The sequence below is a fragment of the Gossypium arboreum genome, chromosome 5 (genome assembly GCF_025698485.1).
Source record: "Gossypium arboreum isolate Shixiya-1 chromosome 5, ASM2569848v2, whole genome shotgun sequence".
Classification (NCBI taxonomy): Eukaryota; Viridiplantae; Streptophyta; class Magnoliopsida; order Malvales; family Malvaceae; genus Gossypium; species Gossypium arboreum.
In genome coordinates this window covers 7,150,236-7,176,345 of record NC_069074.1, presented here as the reverse complement: position 1 = coordinate 7,176,345, position 26,110 = coordinate 7,150,236, and the positions used below count along the sequence as shown (strand labels likewise).

The 26,110-nt window shown below is 33.4% G+C and overlaps 5 protein-coding genes across 6 annotated transcripts; 4 read left to right on the top strand and 1 right to left on the bottom strand.

Moving 5' to 3' along the window:
* Positions 1-3,933: 3,933 nt before the first annotated feature.
* On the top strand, positions 3,934-8,467 carry LOC108452089 (protein TRM32). The gene is made up of 5 exons (XM_017749829.2): positions 3,934-4,754; positions 5,364-5,581; positions 5,827-5,912; positions 6,001-7,471; positions 7,622-8,467. Exons 2-5 carry the CDS (start codon positions 5,422-5,424, stop codon positions 8,248-8,250), a joined length of 2,346 nt encoding a protein of 781 aa, XP_017605318.1. The 5' UTR covers positions 3,934-4,754; positions 5,364-5,421; the 3' UTR covers positions 8,251-8,467.
* A 313-nt stretch (positions 8,468-8,780) lies between these two features.
* Positions 8,781-10,864, top strand: LOC108450679 (methyl-CpG-binding domain-containing protein 5-like). The gene is made up of 3 exons (XM_017748407.2): positions 8,781-9,184; positions 10,137-10,262; positions 10,377-10,864. Exons 1-3 carry the CDS (start codon positions 8,882-8,884, stop codon positions 10,608-10,610), a joined length of 663 nt encoding a protein of 220 aa, XP_017603896.1. The 5' UTR covers positions 8,781-8,881; the 3' UTR covers positions 10,611-10,864.
* Positions 10,865-12,646: 1,782 nt separating this feature from the next.
* Positions 12,647-15,398, top strand: LOC108449994 (triosephosphate isomerase, cytosolic-like). Its single transcript, XM_017747404.2, has 9 exons — positions 12,647-12,939; positions 13,227-13,302; positions 13,400-13,523; positions 13,624-13,708; positions 13,846-13,978; positions 14,076-14,170; positions 14,549-14,627; positions 14,932-15,014; positions 15,134-15,398. Exons 1-9 carry the CDS (start codon positions 12,901-12,903, stop codon positions 15,179-15,181), a joined length of 762 nt encoding a protein of 253 aa, XP_017602893.1. The 5' UTR covers positions 12,647-12,900; the 3' UTR covers positions 15,182-15,398.
* Positions 15,399-17,207: 1,809 nt separating this feature from the next.
* Positions 17,208-21,500, top strand: LOC108453411 (probable serine/threonine-protein kinase PBL9). 2 transcript variants are annotated; one of them, XM_053027932.1, is made up of 7 exons: positions 17,208-18,425; positions 18,693-18,752; positions 19,318-19,643; positions 19,912-20,047; positions 20,127-20,269; positions 20,390-20,513; positions 20,628-21,500. In XM_053027932.1, the coding sequence occupies exons 2-7, from the start codon at positions 18,704-18,706 to the stop codon at positions 21,062-21,064; spliced, it is 1,215 nt and encodes a 404-aa protein (XP_052883892.1). In that variant the 5' UTR covers positions 17,208-18,425; positions 18,693-18,703; the 3' UTR covers positions 21,065-21,500. The 2 variants fall into 2 exon arrangements, with proteins under 2 accessions (XP_052883892.1, XP_017606985.1); XM_017751496.2 differs by having other exon boundaries at positions 17,585-18,425; positions 18,659-18,752.
* A 504-nt stretch (positions 21,501-22,004) lies between these two features.
* LOC108450617 (serine/threonine-protein kinase PCRK1-like) lies at positions 22,005-24,500 on the bottom strand. Its single transcript, XM_017748324.2, has 4 exons — positions 23,686-24,500; positions 23,182-23,448; positions 22,920-23,042; positions 22,005-22,746 (listed from the first exon to the last, which is right to left on the bottom strand). The coding sequence occupies exons 1-4, from the start codon at positions 24,109-24,111 to the stop codon at positions 22,174-22,176; spliced, it is 1,389 nt and encodes a 462-aa protein (XP_017603813.1). The 5' UTR covers positions 24,112-24,500; the 3' UTR covers positions 22,005-22,173.
* Positions 24,501-26,110: the final 1,610 nt, after the last annotated feature.

Genomic DNA, 26,110 nt, shown 5'->3' with positions numbered 1-26,110 from the left:
ATTTTGCAATAAAATTTAAGAGTGTTTATGTTTTCTTTTAAAATTTTATTACATTTATTATATTATTAAATAAAATTATTCTAAAGTTTAAAATGTTTATCAACACAATGCAGGTAGAATAACTAATTGATTGTAACTTTACATAATTTAGTTTCAAGAAATTTGAGATTAATTGATAGAAATAATAAATTGAGATAAAAAGTGTTAGCGCACGCGACAAGAAGAGGTTGGTGATGGGTGTGAAAAAGTTGAAAGAGCTCAATAAATCGTAGCAGTGTTCAAAAAGTCAAAATGCGACTGCCACCCACAGGAAAAAACACTCCTTAAATAGGCATTGAATAGCGTGCCACCATTACCGTTGGATGAAGCACAAGAGGATTGATAGAAGCAACTGTTGGGTGACATCTGGCACCTCATTATTGACCACCAATTTACACCATTTGTCAACGCTCCTCGCCAGGTTTCCCCGAGTACAATCCGCGTCTCTCCTTTGACTTTTTTTTTTTTTAATCGTGCTTTTCCTTTTCCTCTTCCTTACCCGTAAACAAATTATTCCAATTTCTTATCAATAAAAATAGTTAAATTAAATTAATTTTTTATTCGAAAAAAAATTCAAAGATGATTACATAATATACAATTTATTGATCGAAGTAGTTCTATTCGCCATTCACGTCATTTTTTACATCATAATTTATATTTAATTTTTTATTAATGTTATGATATTTTAAAAAGTTTTATATATTAATTATTGGCAAGATAAAATTATTGAAATAGTAATATAGAATGGGAAAAGCTTGATTTCCACTTCCATTAGCATAATAATATGGCACGCCCAAAGAATTCAAAGTCATGATAATTAAATATTAGAAAGTGGAGTAAAACTTATGCCACCATAACCCAATTGCTTCATCCACCCCACCTCTTCTTATTTTATCAAATTATTCTTACTAATCCTGTACGCAGTAAATAGTTGTAAAACCTAAAGCAGCTTCGTATAGGTTTTGGATGAGTAAGATAGGAGTGAGTTAATGATGAATGTAATTTATTTATTTATTTTTCTAATATCATGTAATTTTATAAACATATAGTTTATTTTGTAATTAAAGTTTTTGGATTTTTTTAATTTAGTCTTATTGGATAAATTCAGTGAGCTTGTAAAAGGATAGTAATATGAGTAAGAAAATTAATCATTTTCAAATCATTGAAAAATATTATTGTTTTGAAAGAAAAATACATTAAAATTAACTTTTGGTTTTTCCAAGTAAATGGGTATTTTTAATAGTAGTTATTTACTATTAGAGAGAAAGGAAAAATTATCTCAGTTGGTAGGTTTTAAGAATAAATTATATAGCAAACTTTTTGGACTTGATATAGCATTTTTTATGGTACTAGATATAAGAAAAAAGTTGTAGTTTTTAAGGGTAAGTTATATTATTAGTCACTAAATTATAGGTAAATTTTATTGTGGTCATTTTACTAAAAGAATTACAATTCAATCATTAAAATTTTAGAAATTACTTTTTTTCACCTAAATATTAAGTAACACCTTTATAATTGATATAATAATAATTTTAGTTATTAATTTTATAATTTTTTTATCAAATTGGCCCTGACTATATATACAATGATTAAAGATTGAAATTCCTTTTAAAAATTTGGACTTTTTTAAAAATTTTCATATAAAATCAAGATCAAAATAAATGAAAATATAAAATGTGTGGACTAAAATTGTTATTATACAAATTTAAAAGTGTAAACAAAATTTAAAAACTTTTAATGACGAAATTATAACTTTTTAATTAAGTTACCGAAACGAAAACTTACCTAATGGCTAATGGTGTAGTTTGAATCGAGTTAGTAATTTAGTTTGATGCTTGTAATGCTTAACAAAAATTGTTACTATCAAGATAATTGCAATATAGAAAAGACACGTTTAACCTTATTTGAAAAATGTATTACAATCAATTTTAAATTTTGTTAATTTCATAAAGGAGTTGATAGCATCAAATGAAGTGATGCTAAACTTTAATTAATTGCTCTAGTAGTATAAATATTATATAAAATATATCAAAAGATAGAGAAATCATTTTATGGACCTTTCCAACCATATTATTCATGGTCTCTTACTAATTATTTAATGACATTTTAACATTTTTTTCATATCATTGGTGCATAAAATTGGTAATTTTTTACCCTGAATCCCAAACACCTAACATTTAATCCGGAATCTCAAATCCTAAACCATAGCGTTTGAGATTCAACATTCAAGGCTTAGGGTTAAAATTAAAAAAAAAAAAAAGAATACAAAATTATATATCAATGACATGAAAAATTATTAAAATGTTATTAAATAATTGAAAAGTTCCCATAAAACAAATTATCCAAAAAAATATGAAACTTCTTAAAACAAATTATATTCAAATTAATATTTTTATCTTGTGATTAGTATAGTTGCCAATAGGTTATAATCATCCCAATTGCACCACAAGAGTCCTTAGTCCCTAGCTAAATGCCTCCAATAACCAGGTCAACATCCAAATCCAGCAGTGAGGAATAAAGCTCGGTCCATTGAAAAGAAATTATAAGTAATTTATATTAAAAATACATGGTTAACGTGATTATAATTTTTAAAATTGTATATATTTACAATATTATGTATTTAACTATGTTTGTCGTGTGCAAAAGGTTGAACATGAAAACTTGGAAATTAGGATAGATTGAGAGAGGTCGGCTTTCTAGAAATTCTTAGAAATGAAATCTATTCATCACAAACAAACAACAGAAAATGAAAAAGAAAAACGAAGAAATGGAATGTATTTGGGCTTTACGTTTCTAATACAGGCTTACGAGGCCTATTATATATATTGGATCAGGTGATAAATGTTTTGTCAATTAAGGCGTCTCTTGTGGGTCAATGCCAAAAAAGGCTGCCCAGCTTATTTTATTATTATTTTGTAAGCTACATGTATGATTCGTAATATAATAATGAAAACTTTATTCAATTTCATATTTGAAAAACATACTTAAAATAAGATGTTCATTGATCAATTAAAATTCAATGTTAAGATGAAAAACATTTAAATTACAATATTAAAAAAATCTAAAACAAATTTTTTTTTTAAAAATTATTAGCATTAAGAATGAAATCGTCGCCTGATGTTTTTTTCTTTGCAAAAAAAAAAAAAAAAGAACAAAAAGTAACAGCATGGAATGTAAAAATAAAAAATAAAAAATCTGGTTAAGTGAGAACTGATACACCATTTGACCTTTGATAGGTTGTTTAAAGTCAATTGAGTCCCAGGTTCTTGAAATATTGACTAACTTCCAGAAACCCCATGGAACACTCTCTAGGTTGAATCAGTCTAGGCTTTCAAACCTACTCAAAACTTGGACTAAACAGACAACGTCAACTTTAGAACAAATTCAAGCTTTAGCAATTGGTCCACATCGGTACCACTCCCAGATTTTTCAGGTTTATATACACAAACAATTTCAAACCTTTGATTTTCAGTCATGTTATTCTCGACGTTCTAAAGTTGACAATTCCACGGTGCATTTCTTTGACAAGCTCTTCTTTAATCACCATATTTGTATTTTAAAACCAAAAGAATTGACTTTTCATCAAACTTTCTTCTCTTCTTTAAGCAATGCTAAAACATGATCTATTTGCATCTCAGTTTCTCCTTCAATTGGTTGAACTATTCTTTCCTGATTGACCGTACAAATAAGTTCCTTTTACAGTAATCTTCATTATCTAATGTGTATCATAATTCTCTATTTTAATGCATATCAAAATGCTTTGAACAAGTCATATAATGATAACAACATCTTATTTTTTTCCCAGTATCTTCAAAGATAAATTCATGGAATATCGACAAAAACAATTTTCAAATGTCTTGTAACTTCCCATCTCATAACCTTATACTACCATTAAAAAGAAAAACTGATTAAAGCATTTGAGGGCAAAGAAAGGGTTGATTGAGAATGAGATTATACTTGTTCTATGGTTTTAATTCTTCACCTAAAACCCTGTATTATAAGTAATGTAGGAGGTTCGCATATGGCTAGCAGGTCGCGTAGGCATTCGCTTTTGAGGAGGAGTGACATTTACTCTTATTAATAGTTCATCCGACTTGTAGGCGGAACTTTATAAGTTACAAATGCTGCATTAAAACCGGCATCCTACACAACTTTCATCACAACAGCCTAACCTACAATCTCTAAGCTTCTTCCTTTAGTAGTTGGTGAAATATACTAATTTTCTTTTGGATGGGTAATCTGCAGAAAGCGGGAATTCAGCATCTTATCTATGGTCCTTATTAATATTCATTAATATGATTTGGTCAGCTGATGTTAACCCATTGCTTACTTCATAGACGTAGCTTTTTTTTTGCCATTTGTATTTGGACATGTCATTACTAAAACCATAAGAGTGGACCAGTGCTGGCGGGTAAAATAAGCCTTCATTTAACCAACTTTGGCGTCTAACACTATTTCCTTGCCTTCTTTGTCTTACAATTTGAACTATGACTAACGACCTTTAATATCTTCTTCTTTTCCTCGTTTTTTACTTTATACATATTTTTTTGTGGAGATTAAGGAAACCCTGTCTTCTGCTTCCATATCTCTTTATGTAGGATACAATTTTTGATTATTTGTTTGGGTCTTTTCTTTCCTTTGTTTTCTCTTTCACGTTCTTGCTGGGCTTCAGAGCTTTGAGCTCTCTCGAGCATAAAGAGTTCTTCTGTATTCAGGTAAGCTTTTTAAGGTTTTAATAATTTGTTCCTCGGTTACTTCATCTCTTACTCTGTCTGTTGCTGTTATGATGCATAATTAATTCTATTTATGTTTCGAAAAATTCATTAAAGGCGGCTGTTTTTTTTTTTCATTACTGAAAAAGGTATAAATTATTAAATATGAAGTTTCTTCCATTCAGTTTTCAAGCTCACCTTGAACTTCTTTAATGGTGTTGATTGTTGACCTTCTCCTCTAGAAATTTAGCAAAAGGGCTTCTTTCTGTTATATTTACTTTTTTTATTTTTGAAATGGCCATCAGAAGGTATTTACATGGTTTCTTGAAGTTCACAAGCAATAATTGATGATGTTGTTGATGTTTTCACCCCCAGCCCAGGACCAAAAAAAAAAAAAAACCATGTTAAAAGAAACCCAATTTGTCATAGAACTCCTCAAATATGAATACGAGTAATCTCTTCTGATTAATACAGGTCATTGTTTGTCATCCTTCAGAACAATCTCACTTAAAAAGAATTTAAGTTTTGGAAAGATGTTGGCAAATCCTGGTATTTGGTATATGGAAATTCCCAAGTTCTGTTTTTTTTTCTCTGACATGTCAGATTTTACAGGAGGGTGGGCTTAGTTGAAATCAAGAATTACTCCAGAGGATAAATTCAAGGTTTCAACATGGGGAGGAAATTTGATGAACAGTCTGATGAAGTTGAATTTGAGAACGATCATCCAGGTTGCATGGGGGGCATATTTAATGTTCTTGATTACCATCATTGGTACAATGCGAAAAAGATCCTTCCACAAAGAAAGCTCAACAGAGGAAGACAAGCCAGATGTAAGAAAATCTCATCTTGTCTCATCCCTTCATCTTTGTCATCAGTATTTTATAGTTTCATCTTTAAAAAGTTGGAGAATTTAGTGCTAGTTTGTCCAATTTATATAGTCCCTGGCAGCCAAAGCGTAGTATCCTTCAACACCCTCAGGCAGAAAATTTTGATCTATAAATCTACAAAAATGCTTGGTTTGTATGATTCATTGGGATTTCTTCATGCTTAAGGAGTTTTTTCAACTTAATTGCAGGCTGTGCAAATCCACAAACTATTTCCATGGAACGTGAACCTGTTGAATCCCAAAGATTATTAGATGGAGAGGCTGAACAAATCCAAGTAAGTTGACACAAAATTCCTACTTTTTCAATTATCCTGTCGGATATGATCATCAATAAAATATCATTTGACTGCCTTAATTTAACAGGTTCAACAGCAAACAAGAAAAACAGGATCAACCAACAAAAGGTCTAGTAAAGCCCCAACAAAGGGTTTAACTAGTAAAGAAAGGTCAAAGGAAGAGAACCATGATAAACAATGGATTGTGGGGCATTCAACAGGATCACAGTTGCAGCAAGCTGACTCTACCCATCATTTGGAACCTTCAAGTTTTGGTCTTGGTTGGATGAACCCGATTATTCTTGTCCGCAAGCGAGGTGAAACCTCTGGTAAGAGCTCATCAAAGAGTAAAAATCCTGATGCAGACAAAGACTTTGAACATATACAGAATTCTGAGAAGCATGATAAAATTGGAACTCGAACCTTAGTAAATCAGAAGCCAAAGTCAAAGAAGCTTAGCAAACAAGTTTCATATAATCAGGTTGAGGGTGTGGATGTTTTGGAGATATTTAAGGTAAACAACAATCTATTCCTAGATATTCTTCAGGATCCTGATGTTGGTATTTCACAGCATTTTCCTGGAAAGCAAACTCGCAAGGCAGTCAAGTTAACAAAATCAGGCTCATTTCCAATCCCCGGTTCACCTCATGCCGGATATCTTAGGTCTAGTACACTTGAGCATAAGAAGAAGGAAGTTTGGTCCTTCCAGAAGGGCGAAAAACCTGTCGCGGGTACTCAGTTATCCAAGTCAAGGGCCATAATGAGACCCGGTGATCAGTCTCAGAAAAACGTAAAGGAAGAAGCAAGCTCTTCATCATCCCAAGGATCTGATTCCCAAAGGTGGAACCATTTAGTTATGAATCGTCTCAAGGATATTAAGCAGAGAATAAAGCAGGCTCTCAAGGAAAGGAGAAAGACTAATAACCGTGCAAAGGTGGATGATCTCACCCTTCAGGTTTCTTCTAGAGATACATTGTCCACAAATGAGAGAGACATGTCGAAAAGCTCGGAAAAGGCAGTCATCGGTAGTTGTATTGAGAACAATGCTGCTGATCATGATGTCAACAATGATAGGCTCAAAAGGATAGCAAGAACAAAGTCTATAAATGAGTCATTAGATAGATACACTCAATTGTTTCAGCAAAGTATAAGTAAAGAAACCAAATTGCATCACTCAAGGAGCTTAAAATTGAGCCATGAAGATAGAATTCCATCAATAGGGAATGCTCCCAAGTTTTTCAGAAGGATTTCCTCTCTATCTGAACTTGAATCCTTTTGCTCTCTTCTATATGAGGTTTCTTCAGAGCTCCCAATCAATAATATCCAAGATCATGAGGCAGACAAGAAAACCGATCCACATAATGAACAAAAATCAATTAATTCCCCTGAAGATATTGATAAATTTGAACTAGTAGAAGCTGTTATAGAGACTGAATTACAGGAAGGAATGAGGGAAGGATCAGATAACTGCGATTCAACCGGTTTATCAGTGGATAAAAATGGTGAAGAAATTGCTAAATCTTGTGAATTCAATGAAGATGCAGTTGAGCAAACAGGAGGTAAATATATCTACAATATTAACTTGAACAAACAGGAAATATGGGTATTTCTCAAATATAGTTGAATGATTAATGAACTTTTCTTTATCTGTTCTTGATGCACTGTTGGAGAAATGGCTGCTAAGCTAAATTCTTTTAAACTTTTATCAGGTTTAGGTGAAGCGGAGTTTTTTACAAAAGAAAGGCGCAAAATACGGCAGGAAAGTGTTGATTATAAAACCATGGGAAACAGCCGTCGGATCCTATTCTTTGAACAAGATACAGAGGCTGATCCTTGCTACAATTACGTCAAAGACATTCTTGAGCTCTCAGGTTTCTCACAAAACAAGGGGCTCCAAACATGGTTCTCACTGGACCAACCATTGAACCCTTCAGTGTTCAACGAATTGGAGAGACTGTTGCACCCTGAAATGGGATCCACCCTTTATGAAGTCGGAAGCAACTGTGATCACCAACTGGTTTTTGATCTAGTTAATGAGGCACTACTTGAGATCAATGAAATGTCACCTGAATATTTCCCCAACCCCTTCTCTTTCAACTCTCGCATTAGTTTAGTGCTCAAGGGAAACAATGTTTTTCAACAAGTGTGGACCAAAGTCAGCAAAAACTTGGCATCCCAGGCTGAACATGACCAGTCATTGGATGATATTATTGCTCGAGATTTGGACAAACCCGCTTGGATGAACCTTCAAGCCCATTCAGAATTTTTGGCACTTGAGCTAGAAGATTTGGTTTTTCATGAGCTTTTAGATGAAGTTGTTTGTTATTTAGACAAATAATTTAGGCCAAATAGACTGCTTCCTTTTTTTTTTCCTTTAAAAAAGAAATTCTAGATCATTCGTAAAAGGTGGCTTCCTCATGGAATCCATGTGCATGTTCTGATAAACAAGATTTCATAGTTGTAGGCTATACGGTTCTTTGAATTGGTCAGACTTGTACATAATTTTGTGTTTCATATTTTGATTTTCTATATGCATTTTAGATATTGTTTTGAAATTTTAATTTTCTTTCTCATAATTTTAATATAAAAAACTTAAATAGAACATTATAAATATTAAAACTGGAATGTCAATATGAACTCTTTTTACTCTCTTACTTCAACTATAAATATATCTAATACTAGTAGACCTCAAAGTTGTAAGTATTAACATTTTTCGGTTTTTGGCAAATTGAAAAACTAAAAGAAAAACGCTGCTACTAAATTTCCCAACATTTTGGCACGGTTTTATTAACTTTATGGCAACATGACTACAGGTATGCAAAATTACTGACACGTAATCAAGATTAACGGGAATGGTCTAACGGCGTCATATCCTATATCGAAATCCATCGCGTGTCTCATATTGTTTTACTTCCCTGTTTTCTCTGAAACGTTGGGAAGTACTTTCACCTCAGTTCTTGCCTTTCTCAATGTCAAACCCGGTTCAATCCTCCACAACCGATTTACCTTCCGATCCGCTCCTGAAACCCGGAGCCTTCATCGACGCCAACGACCAAAATCAATCGGCTGAGCTGTCAGAACCTTCAAATGGTTCGATTCCAAATGGCGCTCAGTCCGAGACGCCGGCACAAGGGCCGGATATCTCGTCGTCATCGGCGGAGCCTAAGGGTAAGCGGCGCGTGTTGGTAGCTCCGGAGACTTGGTTACCAGCTGGATGGTCGATCGAAGATAGGGTTCGGAGCTCCGGTGCAACTGCTGGAACTGTTGATAGGGTTAAATCTCAGCTCTAACATGATTTCTTTTTCTGTCAAGTTTGACCTTAGCGTATCAATTAGAATTTTATTGAATTGCCCGTTTGTGTTTCGATGATTATTTGATAACAGTTTACCTATATATCATTTATGTCTTTCTCATTTGGTGGATTGAAATTGAATTATATACATATTTTGCTGCTTAAATAATCTTAGCCGTCAAATCCATACATACATAGAGACTAGTGAAAATTCTTGTGTGTTCTTAGGTTTCCCATATTTGACTTAAGAAAAAAAAACACTCAACTTTATTGTTCATTGCTTCTATTCTACTAAATGATGGATTAGTTGTAAATGGTGATGAATTTCCAGCTTATATTCATTTGCTTGGTATCAGAAATTACAATAATTCTTGTGGTTATTGATCTTTTGATCTTATTTTAAGTGGCCAAGGACTAAAAGCTAGCCCGAAAGGCTAATAAACGCATATAAGAGATTTTGTCGAAACACGATGCATTGCAAAAATCTGGTGAATGAATGTAAGAATAGAGGTTAGCTCATTAAAATGGATTCAAGTTGGGGAATGTTGCATTGTTGGGAGGGGTTTGACTCCTTTCCATTACTTTTGCGTCCATTATTATCTAGTACATGTTTAATCACCATTCACAAGTTGGTCTTACACATTTGAAGGTGATAGATACTCAATGTTTTGGATCTCCTAACCCTGTTGATAGACTAGTATTTTACATATATGTTTTAGAGGATTGTAGAAAACCATTGAAATGAGAAATTTTCATTTCATTAGTGGTGTTTTTTTCGGGTTGAGATTAGTTTATTTGTCGCATCTGTATTAGGTTTTTCATTCATGTAGGACATAATAGAATGTAATTAGCATTCTATTGTTGCATTCGTATGTGGAGATATTTGGCAGTGCAATGATAATGTAACATACATGATAACATTTCTTCTGCAGTATTATTTTGATCCATCATCTGGCCGGAAATTCAGATCGAAGAAAGAAGTGCTTTACTATCTAGAAACTGGAATCCCCCCTTCTAAAAGGAAGAAAGGAGCAGAGGCTCCTGGAAGTGAAGAAGTTGTAAGACCTCGTTAAAAAGCCTTATTACTTGACAATGCTGAATATTTTCCCAATTCTTTACTTCTTAATTCATAACTTCCGGCTTTTGGTGAATGCTTGAATTGTGTTTTGCAGGGTACAGGGTACTCTGGGGGCAACAAACAGAAGAAGCCTGATAAAAAGCTGAAGCCTTTGAACTTTGATTTCATTAACGTGCCGCAGAAAGTTGATTGGTTGTTGACAAATGCCTCTGAAGACTCGTGGACTCCCTTCCTTGGGGATGACCAAGTTTCTGGACCTACTAAACAAGATTGGGCTGCTGCATTTGCATCCCTAATAGCCAGCAAAAGCGGTCAAACTATGTATTGAATACGTTTGGCATCTGATTAATCAGATGGTTTCTTACTGACCAGCAGTAGGCCTTTTTTGTTCAACTCCAATTGTTTTTTTGTTTCAGCTCTAATTCGCTCATGTCTTATCTTTGGTTCGACAGGAATTGGGACTGTTCTTGTTCTAGGTCGTAATTTTGTTATACACTCGTGTAATTTATTGTTTATATGTAACTTGTAGCTAGACATACACGTTCTTTTTCTAAGTAGTTTTGTTGTTTCAAAACTACAAAAGATTGGTTTTTGTGTCAATTTTTAGATAATGACAATGCCGAACTTTTTCTTATTGGGTTTCTCATTACAAGTAAATATGGGCATCTACTTTAATTTCAGCAATGGCCAATGGTTTTAGAAATCGGACAGAGGAAAACTACTTGATCGCTGCCAAAACCAATACTGTGAGCCAAAGTTTAGTTTTTATAACTTCGAAGGTTTTTTTTTTCCTTACATGTCAGAAAAGCCCTTAAAAAATTAAAAGAATTTAATTAAATCATTGTATTAAATTTGTACCCAATTAAGCTCCTTTATTAATAGTTTCTATCATTGATTAAGTTAACTGTTAAAATCAATTAATTGACTAATTAGAAGATGACATTAACAATTTTTGGTTTAATCTAATATTTTATCCATAAAATAATTTAAAAATATAAAATATAAAAGTATAAAAGAATTATTAAAATCGATATAAACTTATAAATATTATAAAAGTTATAAAATTAATAAATTATAAAAATTATATTTTTATAAAATTAATAAAATATATCAAAATATTATAAAATGTATAAATTTTTTTTAAAAATCATAAAAAAATAAAATTTATAAAAATTATCATAAAAGCTAGAACTAAACCGGATCAGTTGGATGGACTGGTTAGATCAAAATCGACAAGGGTATCGATTCGAAGAAAAAGCCATTAGACCGGTTGACCTGGCAACTAAGCAGTTGAACTAATTTTTTTTTTTAATTTTTAATAAATTTTATTAAACTAAAATTTAATCATTCAACTATTAACATATGCCAAAATGAAATATTCTGATCAAGGATTTCAGATTTAGGCTAACGGCCAAACCGATCAAAGCTAGTTGGACTGGATTGTCCAGTTCAATAAAATAAAATATTAAAATAAAAAAATGAACAAAAAATTGTTCAATCATCTTATTCTTAAGTCAACTGATCTAATGACTTTCTCTGAATTGATCCCCTTGTTGATTTCAATCTAATTGGTCTATCAACCAATCCAGTCCAAATGAATTTTTTTATGATTCTTTTTATAATCTTTATAAGTTTATAGCAATATTTAATATTTTTAACATTTTTAACATTTTTAATATTTTTCATTTTATAGAATTTTAATATGATTTTATAAAATTTTAAATATGTTTATTAATTTTATAATTTATTAGAAAATATTATATTTTTAATATTTTTATCATTTTTCGGATTTTCTGATTATTCTATAATTTTTCTGATTTTTAATCATTTTATTGGGAAAATATTAGATTAAAGCAATAACTACCACGTGTCACCATTTGATTGATCCATTAATTTATTTTAATTGTTAACGTGACCAATAACGAAAATCGCTTAACAAAGACTTAATTGATTATTTTAATTAAAGACAATCGTAAATTTTTTTTTTGCTAGCAAAATAATAAAATTCAATATTTTAAATGTTAAAATTGATCTAAGTTGAGTTCATGTTTAGTGACGGAGCCTAAGAGGGTTGGCAAGGCTCCGACTCTCTTAAAATAAAAAAAAATTCATTTAAATTTTTTATAATTTATAAAAATTTATATTAATAATGTTAAGATTGTACTTTGGCAAAATTTAATTTAATAATTTAAAAATTATAAAAATATAGATTATTAAAATTATAAAAATTTATTTTTATGATATAAAAATATATAATTTAATTGTAGCTAAAAGAAAATCCTGACTCTGTCACGGAAGACATTCATTATTTCAGTCAAATGGTAGATTAATAATAAAAGGATGTCCTGACTCCTGAGACAGGTGATTTAAGCAAAAGTTAAGAGCTTTTAGGTCAAGTGATTCGTAAAACTAGGGATTTAAATTTACCACATTTGGGGAAATGAAAATGGCATTATAGTAATTACAAGAAAGCTTTACCATTATAATTACCTTGGGCGACAGCCCACAGTTACTCTCGTCCACTCTTATTACACAGTGAGCTTTTTGCAGTGTTTTATTTATTGATTCTCTTAGTTCTCGTTTTCATCGGAGAAGAAAAGTCAAAAAACAAAAATTTCATGGCTCGGAAATTCTTTGTCGGTGGCAACTGGAAATGCGTATGTTTTTCATCTGTTATTTTTATCCAAAATCAATTGATCTATGTTTTTGATCTCGTGCTGTGTTCTTCATTTAGTGATCTATTTCTTTATTGATTAATTTTCGATTTCTGAAAACGTTTATTAGATCTTATTTCATTTTGAAAAACTAAGCTGATCTGTAGTCTCGAACAGCTCTTAAGTTTTAAGATCTGATTTAGTAAACAGTTGTGGTCACTGCATATTTACAAGTAAATAACAATTTACTAAAGAAAATTTAATGATTTCGAGATTTGATCTGGTTGCAGAATGGGACAACTGAGGAGGTTAAAAAGATCATTACAACATTGAATGAAGCTGAAGTTCCTTCTGAGGATGTTGTGGGTTAGTTTCTTTTATTTAGTCCAAAATTTGCTTCATTACACGTCATACTTTAAATTAAGTTGAAAGATTTACCAAATTCAAATTTATGTTGTGACAGAGGTTGTTGTGAGCCCTCCATTTGTTTTCCTTACCTTTGTGAAAAGTCTGTTGCGGTCTGATTTCCATGTTGCTGCTCAGAACTGTTGGGTTCGCAAAGGTGGTGCTTTTACCGGAGAAATTAGGTATCGTTTTATCATTTGCTCTTTTTTTTACAGCTCATGATTTTGATCTGCTATCGGTTGTGTATTTGGCTGTTAACATCATGTTGTTCTCTTTGAACAGTGCTGAGATGCTTGTTAATCTGAGCATTCCATGGGTTATCATCGGTCACTCTGAAAGAAGGGCTCTCTTGAATGAGTCCAATGAGGTAAAAATAATATGGTTAGGTTGTTGTTATTGTCGACGAAATTCAGGGCTTTTTTTTGTTGTTTCTTGAATGAATCAAGTCTTTGCCTTTGTTATTACTTCATGTCCATTTGTTTATCCGAATGCTTGTTTCTGCAGTTTGTTGGAGACAAAGTAGCGTATGCACTTTCTCAAGGCTTGAAGGTTATTGCCTGCATTGGGGAGACTCTTGAAGAGCGAGAATCTGGCTCTACCATGGCTGTTGTTGCTGCACAAACCAAAGCAATTGCTGGTACTCGCATTTAAAATATAAAGACCCAAAGTAATTATTTGTTTTATTTTCTTCTTTTTTGATATATCTTTTTCTAACTGTTATCTGTCTTTTGCAGGAAAAGTAACAAATTGGGACAATGTTGTTTTGGCTTATGAACCTGTTTGGGCCATTGGAACAGGGAAAGTTGCAACCCCTGCTCAGGCTCAGGAAGTAAGTTTGAGTTTTATGCCTATATAATGTGATAGGAGTTTTCACTTTTGCATTTCATTTGTTTTGTCCTCCCATGAATGTTGAGTGATATTATATAACTGTTTCAGGTCTGCAATCTATCCTTGTCAAAAATCATTTATCTAAGCTCGTGTTTCCATCTAAGCGTTGCATTTTAACTCGTTCTAGAGAAATCATATCCTCTTTTATTTTACTTACAAATGTGTGATTGCGTTACTGTTTTAGGGCAACCTATCTTCATGAATTTCAATATCATGCCTCTAAGCTTGTTTTTGCATCTCTAAGCATTGCTTTTAATTTGTTCCTAAAGAAATCCTATCCTCCTTTGTTTTACTTAGAAATGCGCGATTGTATGTCCAGGTTCATTGCGAGTTGAGGAAATGGCTTCATGAGAATGTTGGCGGTGACATTGCTGCATCAACTAGAATTATATATGGAGGTATTTTTACTTATTCCTCTACCGTGATCCTTGGTAGCATGTAAAACCATGATACAATGGTGGTTGTTAACTGCTGCTCTGAAAGTGGATAATCTAGATGCATCCATCCTAACTGAACTAATTAGATCAAACTATTCATATTGGATTCTTCTGTCTCCAAATGCTGTTCTTGAAACTAATCTAGAACTTTGCTTGACCTCTCCAAACATTTTTAGTTTCAACTTTCAATTCCGGGGTAAAGGGTCACTAAATCAAGCCCTAAACCAGAAAATCTGATTTGGCATCGAATACAAATACTATGTAGGTTCCGTAAATGGAGCAAACTGCAAGGAATTGGCCGCACAACCCGATGTTGATGGCTTTTTGGTTGGTGGAGCTTCCCTAAAGGTTAGTGATTTTCTTTCTTTCCTTGTGCCTCTGGTGGTTCATTTTATGCAATGCATTCTCATCTGCAAGCTGCAGTGATTCTTAACTGCCAATTTTTTTCTTTACGTTTCCTCCATCAGCCCGAGTTTGTTGATATCATCAAGGCCGCGATGGTGAAAAAGAATTAGAAGTTGAAAAGCAGGAATAAAGGTGAAACAGAAACAACCTTCTGGGAAACTTTAATTTTTGTAGTTGAGATCTTTCCTTGGAACCTAATGTCTGTTGAAAATTTCCCGATGTAATAAGCCAAATTTAACTATGTGTTTTTTTTTTTGCGGTGGTTGAGGCATTGATCCTCATTTCGGACTTTCCCTGAATTTACTTCACAAATTGCTATTGCTCTAATCTTTGATCTTTGCATTTGAATTGCCTATTTTCATTCACGGATGCATGTTAAGGCTTTGTTTATTAAGGAAAAAATCTGGTTAATGAAATATACATTATTGTTGAATTTATATAATTTTTAATCAATAGCTATAAATATAAAATATCTGGTGATGGCATCATTCATTTTTATAAAAATGCATAATTTTTTCTCTTATTTATAGTTGTGTCGCTATAAGTTTTATCTGTATGCCGTTTATGGGGTTAACTTTTGACTCCGTAAAGCCGTGGAAAGTTGTCAAATATCCCTATGAATTATCGTGGTTGATTACTTGAGGAAATTTATGATCAGAAAAAACCAAAGTACATCTCTTACGTACAGTCAATTAAAAATTATTTTCGGCTCTGGGTGTAATTGCCAAATTATGACCCCCTTTTAACCCAAACTTAATGGCAAAAACGATGAATGGACTAATTTTTCCGAAATTTGGTTCCATCCCGATTTGGTCCAGTCGTATAAATATTTAGAGGCGAATAGACGGCAAGGAGGGAAAATTAATTGTTTACTCTAAAATTATATTTCAATTTCTAAAATGAATTTTTTTTCGTTTTAGTTTATTTAAAATAATAAAATTATATGAAAATACTTGATAAATTATATTATAATTTTTAAATTTATAATTCTAATTAGATTTTTCCCAATTCTAATTGAATTGGTCTATTAAACTAATATATATTTTTGGGCCAAGATCTAATATTTAATTAATAGCAGATAATATTATTTATATCTTTATTTATAATAATCCACACAATCGAACCGCCTAAGTTATAATAACATTATTTAATTTCATGAGCTCAAAACAAAAACTGATTATTAATATAGAGGCAATTATTTTGGTTTCTTAAATAAAGTTCTGATTGTTAATTTATTTGGTTTTAGGGTATAAACCCTTTTGGAAAAGGACAAATGAAAAATAGGTATTTGTTAATTTAAATTTAGACGATATAAGTAATGTTTCATTTTATTTCAACCACACTGTAATAGATGTCACTATTAAAAAAAAAAACACCACTAAATTAATTAACTCTCAAACCAACTAACCAAGGTTCTCGAAGCAACGATTCGGCTCACGGCTCAGTAACGAAAGTGGAGAGCCCCTTTAAAGCCGAGCCTAGTGAAGTGAAGCTAAGAATTTGGGGAAAGGGTCCCACATTTGATCAAAAGGTCAAAACAGTCTAATCAATTCACAGCTAAGAGTTGTTGGGTCCGTAACAAAAAGGAGTCAAAAGAAAAATGACCAAATAAGGTCTTTCAATCAAACGGCTGTCATCTGCTGAAGCAAATTCAGAAGTAAGATCACACGTCATTTGGGCATTACTTGAAGAAAGCAAAAGCTGTTTGGTTAGAAAGCTGTCACGGTATGTTTGGTTTCCGAGATTTACGAAATCCCGGGAAAAAATTTTAACACATTAAATATTTTATATCCGTGATTTAAAGCTTAATAAAAAAAGTTGGTGAATCTTTCATGTAATAATAGCGTTTAAGACCGGTAGTATAATAACATTTTCTCTCATACTGAAATGGTTTATTTTAAAATATAAAAAAAAAATACCCTAGATTTGTTAATCCACAAAAGCCTTATACGTTTACTCACCGTCCATATGTTGTGTATGCTTTTTCAGAGCTCATTCTTTTAGGTTATCATTTTTCTATCCATTTTACTTATAATTATCCAAAAATATAAATATAGAAATGATTTGTTTAAGGAAAGAAATAATGCAATCAATTGGGGCTTGCAAAGCAACTGACTTTTTATTTATTTCTTTGTTTTGAATATCTTGTTCTTATTGGCAAAGTTGCGAAGCAATGACTCGATGTTTTGTCATTTAACGTATCGTCCTTTATGCAAATTCGGAATATTCAAAGAATAAGTGTCCAAAGCTCTGAAGTTTCGAGGCAGGTGAGGAAGAAGCTCAGGTTAAGTGAGTGCCTGCAGTATGAAGTTATCATCAATATAGTACCCAACAACAACAAAATGAAATGATTGATGCATCAATGATTTTGCTCATCCGGAGTTTCCAGGAATTAATTTATGTCACAGGCTGCAAAAACAATACCCCTTTACATTTTTTTATTTTTATTTTCTTTGGAGTATTTGAATTTTATATATTTAGTTCAATATTTAAAATATTAATACAAAATGCAAACACAATTCAAACTACAATATGCATATGAAAAGATTCATACCCAAATATTCAAGAACCAGTAATGTCAGCTGATAAATCATTTGATGTCATGGCCTTGTTATATTAAAATTATATTTCTAAAAATATATATATAGTCATCCGTCCAGGTCTTAACTTCAGTTTAATGGTTGGTTATGCCCTGTGTAATTAAATAGATGCGAACAAGAAAAAAATCCTTTCAGTGGGGGCAAAAGACGATCTAAAGATCAATATAGCCAAAAGAAGCAAGTTGAAGAATGTAGGATATTTTAAAATTGCCCATCCAATGTCCAATCCGATTATATTATCCATTTAATAAAGAAAATGAGAAAACAGGGTTTTATTTTTTTTTTTTGTTGAATAGTTTAGGTTGAGGACACACAGTCAGTACGTTGAAAGCTACTGGATAGAAGAAGAAGCCATCTGGTGAATGAAAGCTCTGGGAGAGAAGCTAAAGCCACTATCATAGCAACAATCCAACGGCTGACAAATGACGGGAGTGCTGTGAAAGGCTTATCTTCTCTTCTCTGCCTTGACTCTATATACAAGCTTTACAGATAGATATATACTACTATAATAGTCTACGCTTAAAAAGGAGGGACCAGCCCGCCATTAATGCAATTCTTCGCACCTTCCTCAAAAACTTGCAACCCATCATCATGTTCATTGTTCACTCTCTACTTGCCTAGTTCCCATTATTACTATCCAAGAAAAATATTCAAGCTTTCACTCCAACTTCGACAATTCCCTTCCTCTGAAAACCCTTCCTGCTTTAATCTGCTTCGGTGTTGGGTTGGGTTGGGTTGGTTTACACAGAAAAAGGTGTTCCTTTTCATCTTTTTTGGGTGGCTTAGCTTATTTTTAATCTTCTTGTTCATTTTTTTTAAAGAGTATGACAACTTGATGTTGTAATGAAAAGTGATCGTTTTGGGGTGCTTTGTTTGATAGCAGGGATAAGTTTTGGTTATTAAACGTAGATCTGCTTCATTTCATCGTTGAATTCTGGTCTCTTATAACCCAAAAATTCAATTTTTTATGTGTTTTGAGATCTACAGAAGAAGAGTTGAAGAGCGTGGTTTTTATTTCCAGGACTTGATCTGATGGGGATTTGCTTAAGTGCCAGAATTAATGAGAGTCCAAGCAACACAGGTAGTTTGAGTTTCTAAAACATCCTTGCACCATTCTCTTATTTTTACTTGCTTTGGACTTTAGATTGGGTTACTTAAGTACTTTGATGTTTTCCTTTCCGACTTTTTTGGCATTCGTTTTATGTTGTTTCCTCTTTTGGGGTTCTGGGTGGTGGCTGGGTCAGGTTTTGTCGGATGGTTTGAACTTCTAAGCTGCAATCTAGAAAGTCTCGGTTCCAGTAAAAAATTTTCTTCTGATAGTTTTCTTGGCAACCAAACATACATTTTCTCTTTGTCTGGCTTGATTTGGGACCCTGAGACTGAGAGTGCCACATTTTGGATTGTTGTTAATATATGATTAATCCGCCTAGAAACTATATTCATTAGTTTTCTCTAGAAAACTAAAATTTGCCGTTTTTGAGCATAGGGTGCTATAGTTAAATTCTATCCTGGTTTATTTTATTTTGGTTAACATTTTTGTTTGCTTTGAAATAATAGAAGAATGAGTTTGACAGGAGGGTGGGAATTCTACTTCAAAAATTAGATTTGTCTGGATTAACTAATGCCTGCATTACATCTTTGAACAGGGCTGAGTTCGAAGTATGTTAGCAGTGATGGGAAAGATACGAGTAGTACAAGCAGCAAAGCTTCATCATTTTCAGCACCTTTGACTCCCCGCAGTGAGGGTGAGATCTTACAGTCCCCCAATTTGAAGAGTTTCAGTTTCGCCGATCTCAAAATGGCCACTAGGAATTTTCGTCCTGACAGTGTGCTCGGAGAAGGCGGTTTTGGCTCGGTGTTTAAGGCTTGGATCGATGAGAATTCATTAGCTGCTTCCAAGCCTGGAACTGGGACGGTTATTGCTGTGAAAAGGCTTAACCAGGAAGGGTTCCAAGGTCATAGGGAGTGGTTGGTGAGTCAACGTTCACCTCATTGTTTTTTCAGATTAGAGGAAGCCTTAAGCTTAAGGTTCAGGTTATAGTTACGGTGACAGCTAATATTTTGTAGTTTCCTCGGACATTTTAGATTCACTTGCTTGCTTTAAGATGTTTATCTGGGAGCTTATTGATTTATTTTCATCACGTTGGCCTTGCTAATGGTTAAAAAGTTTTAAAATGATGCTTTGTAATCAAAGTGCATTACTGCAGAGATTTACTCCTTTTTTTTTTTTATCCTTATAGGCGGAGGTGAATTATCTGGGACAGCTTTATCATCCTCATCTTGTGAAATTGATTGGATATTGCTTAGAGGATGAACACCGTCTTTTGGTGTATGAATTCATGCCTCGTGGCAGCTTGGAGAATCATTTATTCAGAAGTAAGTTCTTTCTCTGCCATTTTTCTGCTGAAATTGGATGGTTCTTCTTTTTATCATAACATTTAATTATCTGTACCAGGAGGTACGTATTTCCAGCCTCTTTCATGGAGCCTTCGGATGAAGGTTGCTCTTGGTGCAGCAAAGGGGCTAGCCTTTCTTCACAGTGCTGAAACAAAAGTGATCTATCGAGACTTCAAGACTTCCAATGTCTTGCTTGATTCGGTACGTGACTTGTTAGGCCAACATTCTGTGTGCTCCTTCCATTGTTTCATTTGATGATTTTCTCAAAAAACTGTCCATCATCGACTCCTTTGAGAACCTCTTACTCTGATGTCACCGCAGAACTACAATGCAAAGCTTTCTGATTTTGGGTTGGCCAAGGATGGGCCAACAGGTGATAAGAGCCATGTTTCTACCAGGGTCATGGGAACCTATGGATATGCTGCTCCTGAGTATTTAGCCACAGGTACTTACTAATATCACTTAGAAGTGCTCTATTTAGTTTGCCTACTGGTCTTTGTTGGATTTGGTAGACGTTCAGTGCTTCTAGTACTTATTCATTATTTTTGCTCCAACGTAGGTCATTTGACTGCTAGGAGTGATGTCTATAGTTTCGGAGTTGTGCTGCTGGAGATGTTATCTGGGCGCAGAGCAGTTGACAAGAATCGACCATCCGGAGAACACAACCTGGTGGAATGGGCCAAACCATACCTGGCCAACAAACGCAAAATATTCCGTGTCCTGGATAACCGTCTTGAACGCCAGTATTCAATGGAAGCTGCCTTCAAGGCCGCAACCCTTGCTTTGCGATGCTTGTCTGCTGAAGCCAAATTCAGACCGAGAATGAACGAGGTCGTAACAGCATTGGAGCAGCTCCAGGATTCTGGTGAATGTGGAAGCAATCCAAACAACATTAGCAGCAAACCCCGGATACGCAGGCGAAGTACTGGTGATACTAACAATGGAAGGAGCACTGCTGCATACCCTCGGCCATCTGCTTCCCCTCTTTATGCCTGATAATAGCATAAGTCCGCACCATGAAAGCTGCTTTCTTTTGAGGTATATTCAGGTGGATCTTCACAGCTCAGCTATCCATTTCTTTTGTCAGCCTCCGTGACTGGACAGTAGTCATTTTAGCTAGTGTAATGAAAACCAATCTGACAAAATCGCAAGATCTAACCCATAACAAGGGGAATGTGTGCAATGCTGTATATCTTTAGAGATGATCAAGTGTTGTTTGTAACAATTATGAGCCAACTTAGAAAAAGGGTGTGATTGCTTATGTATGACCACAACCAGGTTTAGTGATTTATAATTATAATTATATATATGTATATATCTTTTTTCCGGATGAATCTGTCAATTCTCGGTGTACTGATGTGTTAATTGTGGCTTTCTGAGAATGATAAAGAGAGCATTTGAATAGCAGAGTATGCAATGTTTTGACTGGAAATCATTGGCTTTTGATTCCTTTTATGAAATGGAAAAAAGTTTACTCAAAGGCCTCAAAAGTAGGCCATGAAAAAAAAGTAAGAAAAAAGAAAAGAAGAAAGGTCATTCCGGATGATGACTATATAAACTTGGTCTAAAATTAAACAGGAATTTGTGTTAAAATTAAACAGGAGTCGTTGGGAAAAGTTCAATTTAATAAAAAGTATTGCTTTCCATTGGCTTGTGAGTTAAGGCTTTTAGCTGTTTTAGGTAATTTGTTGGATTAGACATCAGCTGGAGCAAAATATAGGTGTAATATACATACTGGTCCTACGAAGATTTCATCTGTCAAAACATGTGTATAGCCACCATAGACTGGTGTTCTTTTATTATTATTAGAAAATTTATTGGAGAATCTTCATTAGACCATTTCAAATTTCTGTATAAGCTGTTGTGCCGTGATGCCAAAATCTCGAAAAGTCTATTGCTAAGAAAACGTAATCGATTGACTAATCCGTGCTACGTATTTGACAAACGGAAATGCATTCATTACACAGTGATATGGAGTTAGAAAGGAATAAAAACAGTATCAATATATTCATGCTACTATGTATTTGACTATGGGAATGCATTCATTCAACAGTATGAAAGGGCTTATCTATTTCTTTCTCAGTTGCAAGCTGCAAGCTCCTCGTTTACCAAGTCCTCACCAGCCCAGGTGTCCAATTTCTCCAATCTAACTTCCCAATTGATCTGTTTCTTAAGCTCATTATTTCTCTGATATCCAGAACCTTCTTCAGGTAATTGTGCCCTTGCTTGGTAGACTCGGCCTCGACCTCGACCTCCACTCTGGTTTCTTCCTTTACATCGTCACTTTCACTCATTGATTGAGAGATACCTTCATCTTGAGTCGATGTCCCACTAATGATGTTGCCTAGCATCTCAACCACTTCGCTCATTTTAGGACGGGACTTGGGGTTTTTCATTAGACATTTGTTTGCCAACGATGCTAGCTTCTGAGCAGATTTTATGCAATACTGTCCTTCAAGGCGAGGGTCTATGATAAGGTGAAATTTCTTTGAATCGGATATATAAGGTTTCACCCATTCCAGGAGTTTCTGCTCACTTCGAGGTAGATTTCTTTCTAGTGTTCGCCTTCCGGTGATGAGCTCATATAGAACCACCCCGAAGCTCCAAACATCACTCTTAGCGGTTAGCCTACCAGTTTGCACATACTCAGGGGCAGCATAACCAACCGTGCCAACAACCTTATAAACATGTCCAAAACAGCAAAATAAACAATTAAAATCAATCGATCCAACCTAAAAAGGCATCTCAGCATGATAGTTTGCCACTTTAGTTCTGGGGCATAAACAACTAAAACGTTATCATGACATCGAAAAAGAGTATTACGGATTTATAGACAAAGGGAATATCTTACTGATGTAGAAACATGGCCAAATCCTTCCAAAGGTCCTTGTCTAGCCAACCCAAAGTCTGAGAGCTTCGCATTGAAGTCCTCGTCTAGTAGAATATTCGATGTCTTAAAATCTCGAAATATTAGCTGCAGAAATCATGAAGGGAAACGCAAATTAAGAATATGATAAAAGCAAAATTATAGCAAAAACAGGCATATTGTCAAAACCAATGAATTAAACAATATATGAATGAAAATGAATTTGCTTGTCCTTAAAACAGTATACCTGGAAATCCATTTCTTCATGCAGGTAAGCCAAGCCCCGGGCAGCATCTTGAGCAATTTTCAATCTTATCAACCATGGCAATGGCAATGGTGCATGCATACGAGATAAGAGATGATCTTCCAAGCTTTTATTGCGCATAAGTTCATAGACTAAAAGTCTCTGAATCCCTCTCTCATCATCCTCTGCACAGTATCCCACTAATTTTACAAGATTCGGGTGCTTAACTACACCTAGAAATCTCACTTCATTGATCCATTCTTTATGCCCCTGAATACTAGCAAAGCAGAACAAATAAAACTATGATTCATAATCTGATAATAACAAATTTTAATGATTCGACCTACTTAATTTGTACAACTACATTGTTATGCAGTTCATAAGCAAGATTAAGCATCTCATAATTACGGATTATACACTTTGTTTTGCAATTAATTTGAACACACCAAAAAGTTGTACATTTCAACCAGATAATAATATGTGAAATGGAAAGGGATGGAACTATGCCTGGAAACCGTGACGATTTAGTTGTTTGATGGCGACATCTAGCTTTGAATCACGACTGTCGTTTGCTTCATCAGGAACCTTAACGACACCTCTGAAAACGCACCCAAACCCACCTTCACCGATCAAAAGAGCTCTACTGAACCCGCGGGTAGCTGATTTCAGCTCGGCGAATGAGAACACCCGCAGATCGTTAGCTCGACGCTGAGTCAGAAACTCGTAGAAACCACCCACTGCCGAGTAGTCAGAGGCCAAGTCCCTGGTCGACTCGGAGTCGAACTCAGAACGACTCGTGCCGACGCTGCTTGACGCCACGCTAAATGACCTCGTCCACGTTACCTTCGACGACACCCTGGAAACGGCACCGCCGCCGCCGCCATCGTCTCCCCCGTCTCGCCTCTCCCCGTTAGTGAAATGAAAACACTTCATAACTATAAGAGATGTAGAGTTTGGAAAACGAAAGAGCAAGAAGAGAAATTTTATGGGGTGAAATGGGAGGGGCGGGAGTTGATGAGCAGATAGTATGGAAGTTTGAATCTTTTGGGTTGGGTTTGTGTTCTTCTTCGGGAAGTTAAGGATGTTGTTGTTTAGGCATGGATTAATAAGAAACCAAAGTGGAAGAGATCACGAGGGCGATGGCAGAGTGTGGGGATGAGACCAGGAGATGCAGAGAGCTGTAAGAATCAGACAGTACGAGAGGGAACGGTCCCATTGTCCATTGAAGCTTCGTTACTTGAAAGTCCTAAAGGAGTTTGTTTGGGATTTATAGTGTTGTTTTTGGAGTTTGACTTCTTTCTTTTGAAGTCACGATTTATCTATCCTTTGTATTATTTTTAGCAGTGGGTATTTATTACAATAGGGTGAAATTGAGCGAAAAATTTGAGTAAATAAATTTTATTATATTATTTAAATTTAATTTGTTTTTTTAAATTGAGTGAGGTAAAATAAAATTTGAGTTTAGTCGAATTGAATTGAATTGAATCAAGTAAAATATTTAAATTAGATTAAAAATTAAATATGTTGAATTAAATATAATCAATATCATTTTAGACCACGTAAATTTGAAACAATATATATTTGAAAGTTTTTCAAATTAAAATAAAAAATACTGATAAACTTAATTATTAATCAACTTATTTAGGTCCTAAAATTATTATTTCTAAAATTTTTATTTTAAACTTTCTTTATATATCTTTAGAATTTTTGGAAATGTTTATATTTTTTTTAAAATATAACATTTGAAAATTTTATAAATATTTTGAATTTTTGAAAACTATTTTGATTTTTTAATTTTTGTTGAGAGAGATCAATTTGTTCATTTTCAAACTTGCCAGGGACCAAAAAGGTATTTACACTAATTTTTTATTCAATTTGTAAAATTCAACTCGATTTGAACTCAAAACTCAAATTATTTATTCGAGTTAACTATAATAATTTGAATAACTTGATTCGATTAATTCAATATTTGAATTTATTTTTCAATTTTAAAATCAATTTGAGTTTTGCTCACTCTTAATTATTCTTTTTTTTTTTAATTTTGATAGCTCAACTATTCTTTTAACTATTTCGATACTTCAAAAAATCCAAAATCAATTCGATTGGAGATGGTTTGAAGATTTATGAAATATAAGTCTAAAATGATAATTATTCAAATTTAGTTGAATTTTATTTTATTTATTTTACAATAAATTTTAATTTTGTGATATAAAATAAAAATTTATATTTAAAATAGTGAAAATAATTGTAAATTTTTGAAATACTTTTTAGAATTATTAATGAAAATTTTATATTGTCAAATAAAAGTTAAAAGTTATAAAATAAAACTTATTTTATTAAAATAAATCTAAAATTTTAAAATAAAAAATTAATATGAAAATAAAAATTGAATCCAACTGTATCAAATGATGATAGATGGTTAAAAATTTTAAAAATTGATGGAATTGAACCATTATCCCTAATTCCCACTAAAATTCTCTTGAATTTAAAAATAACAAAAAAGGGTCTAATTAGGATTTGTTTAACAGCTTGAATCTTGAAGGAATTTAAGAGAGAGTTTCATAGCAGAATCCCCTCTCGTCATTGTCAAATAAATGTTTTAACCAAAAGAACATCATGATTCGAGGGAGGGGAGAGGATACCTGAAAACTAGGAAGAGATGGGATCCATTTATATTTTATCCACCCAAATAGAGATTAGGTTTCCATTTCTAGCATTCCATCGAGAACCCATTTAATAAGCGAAATCCCCTCTTTGACACTATTCCAAGCCCTTAAAATAGATTCCTTTCATAAGACTTGCCCTTGGGGCATCCAAGTTTTTATGACTCTCCACATTTTTAGCTAGAAGTGTGGCTTTTTTTTTTTAAATTGATTCAAAAGTTTTTATATATTATAAAAATGAGTATTTTTAAAATCATGAACTTAAATAG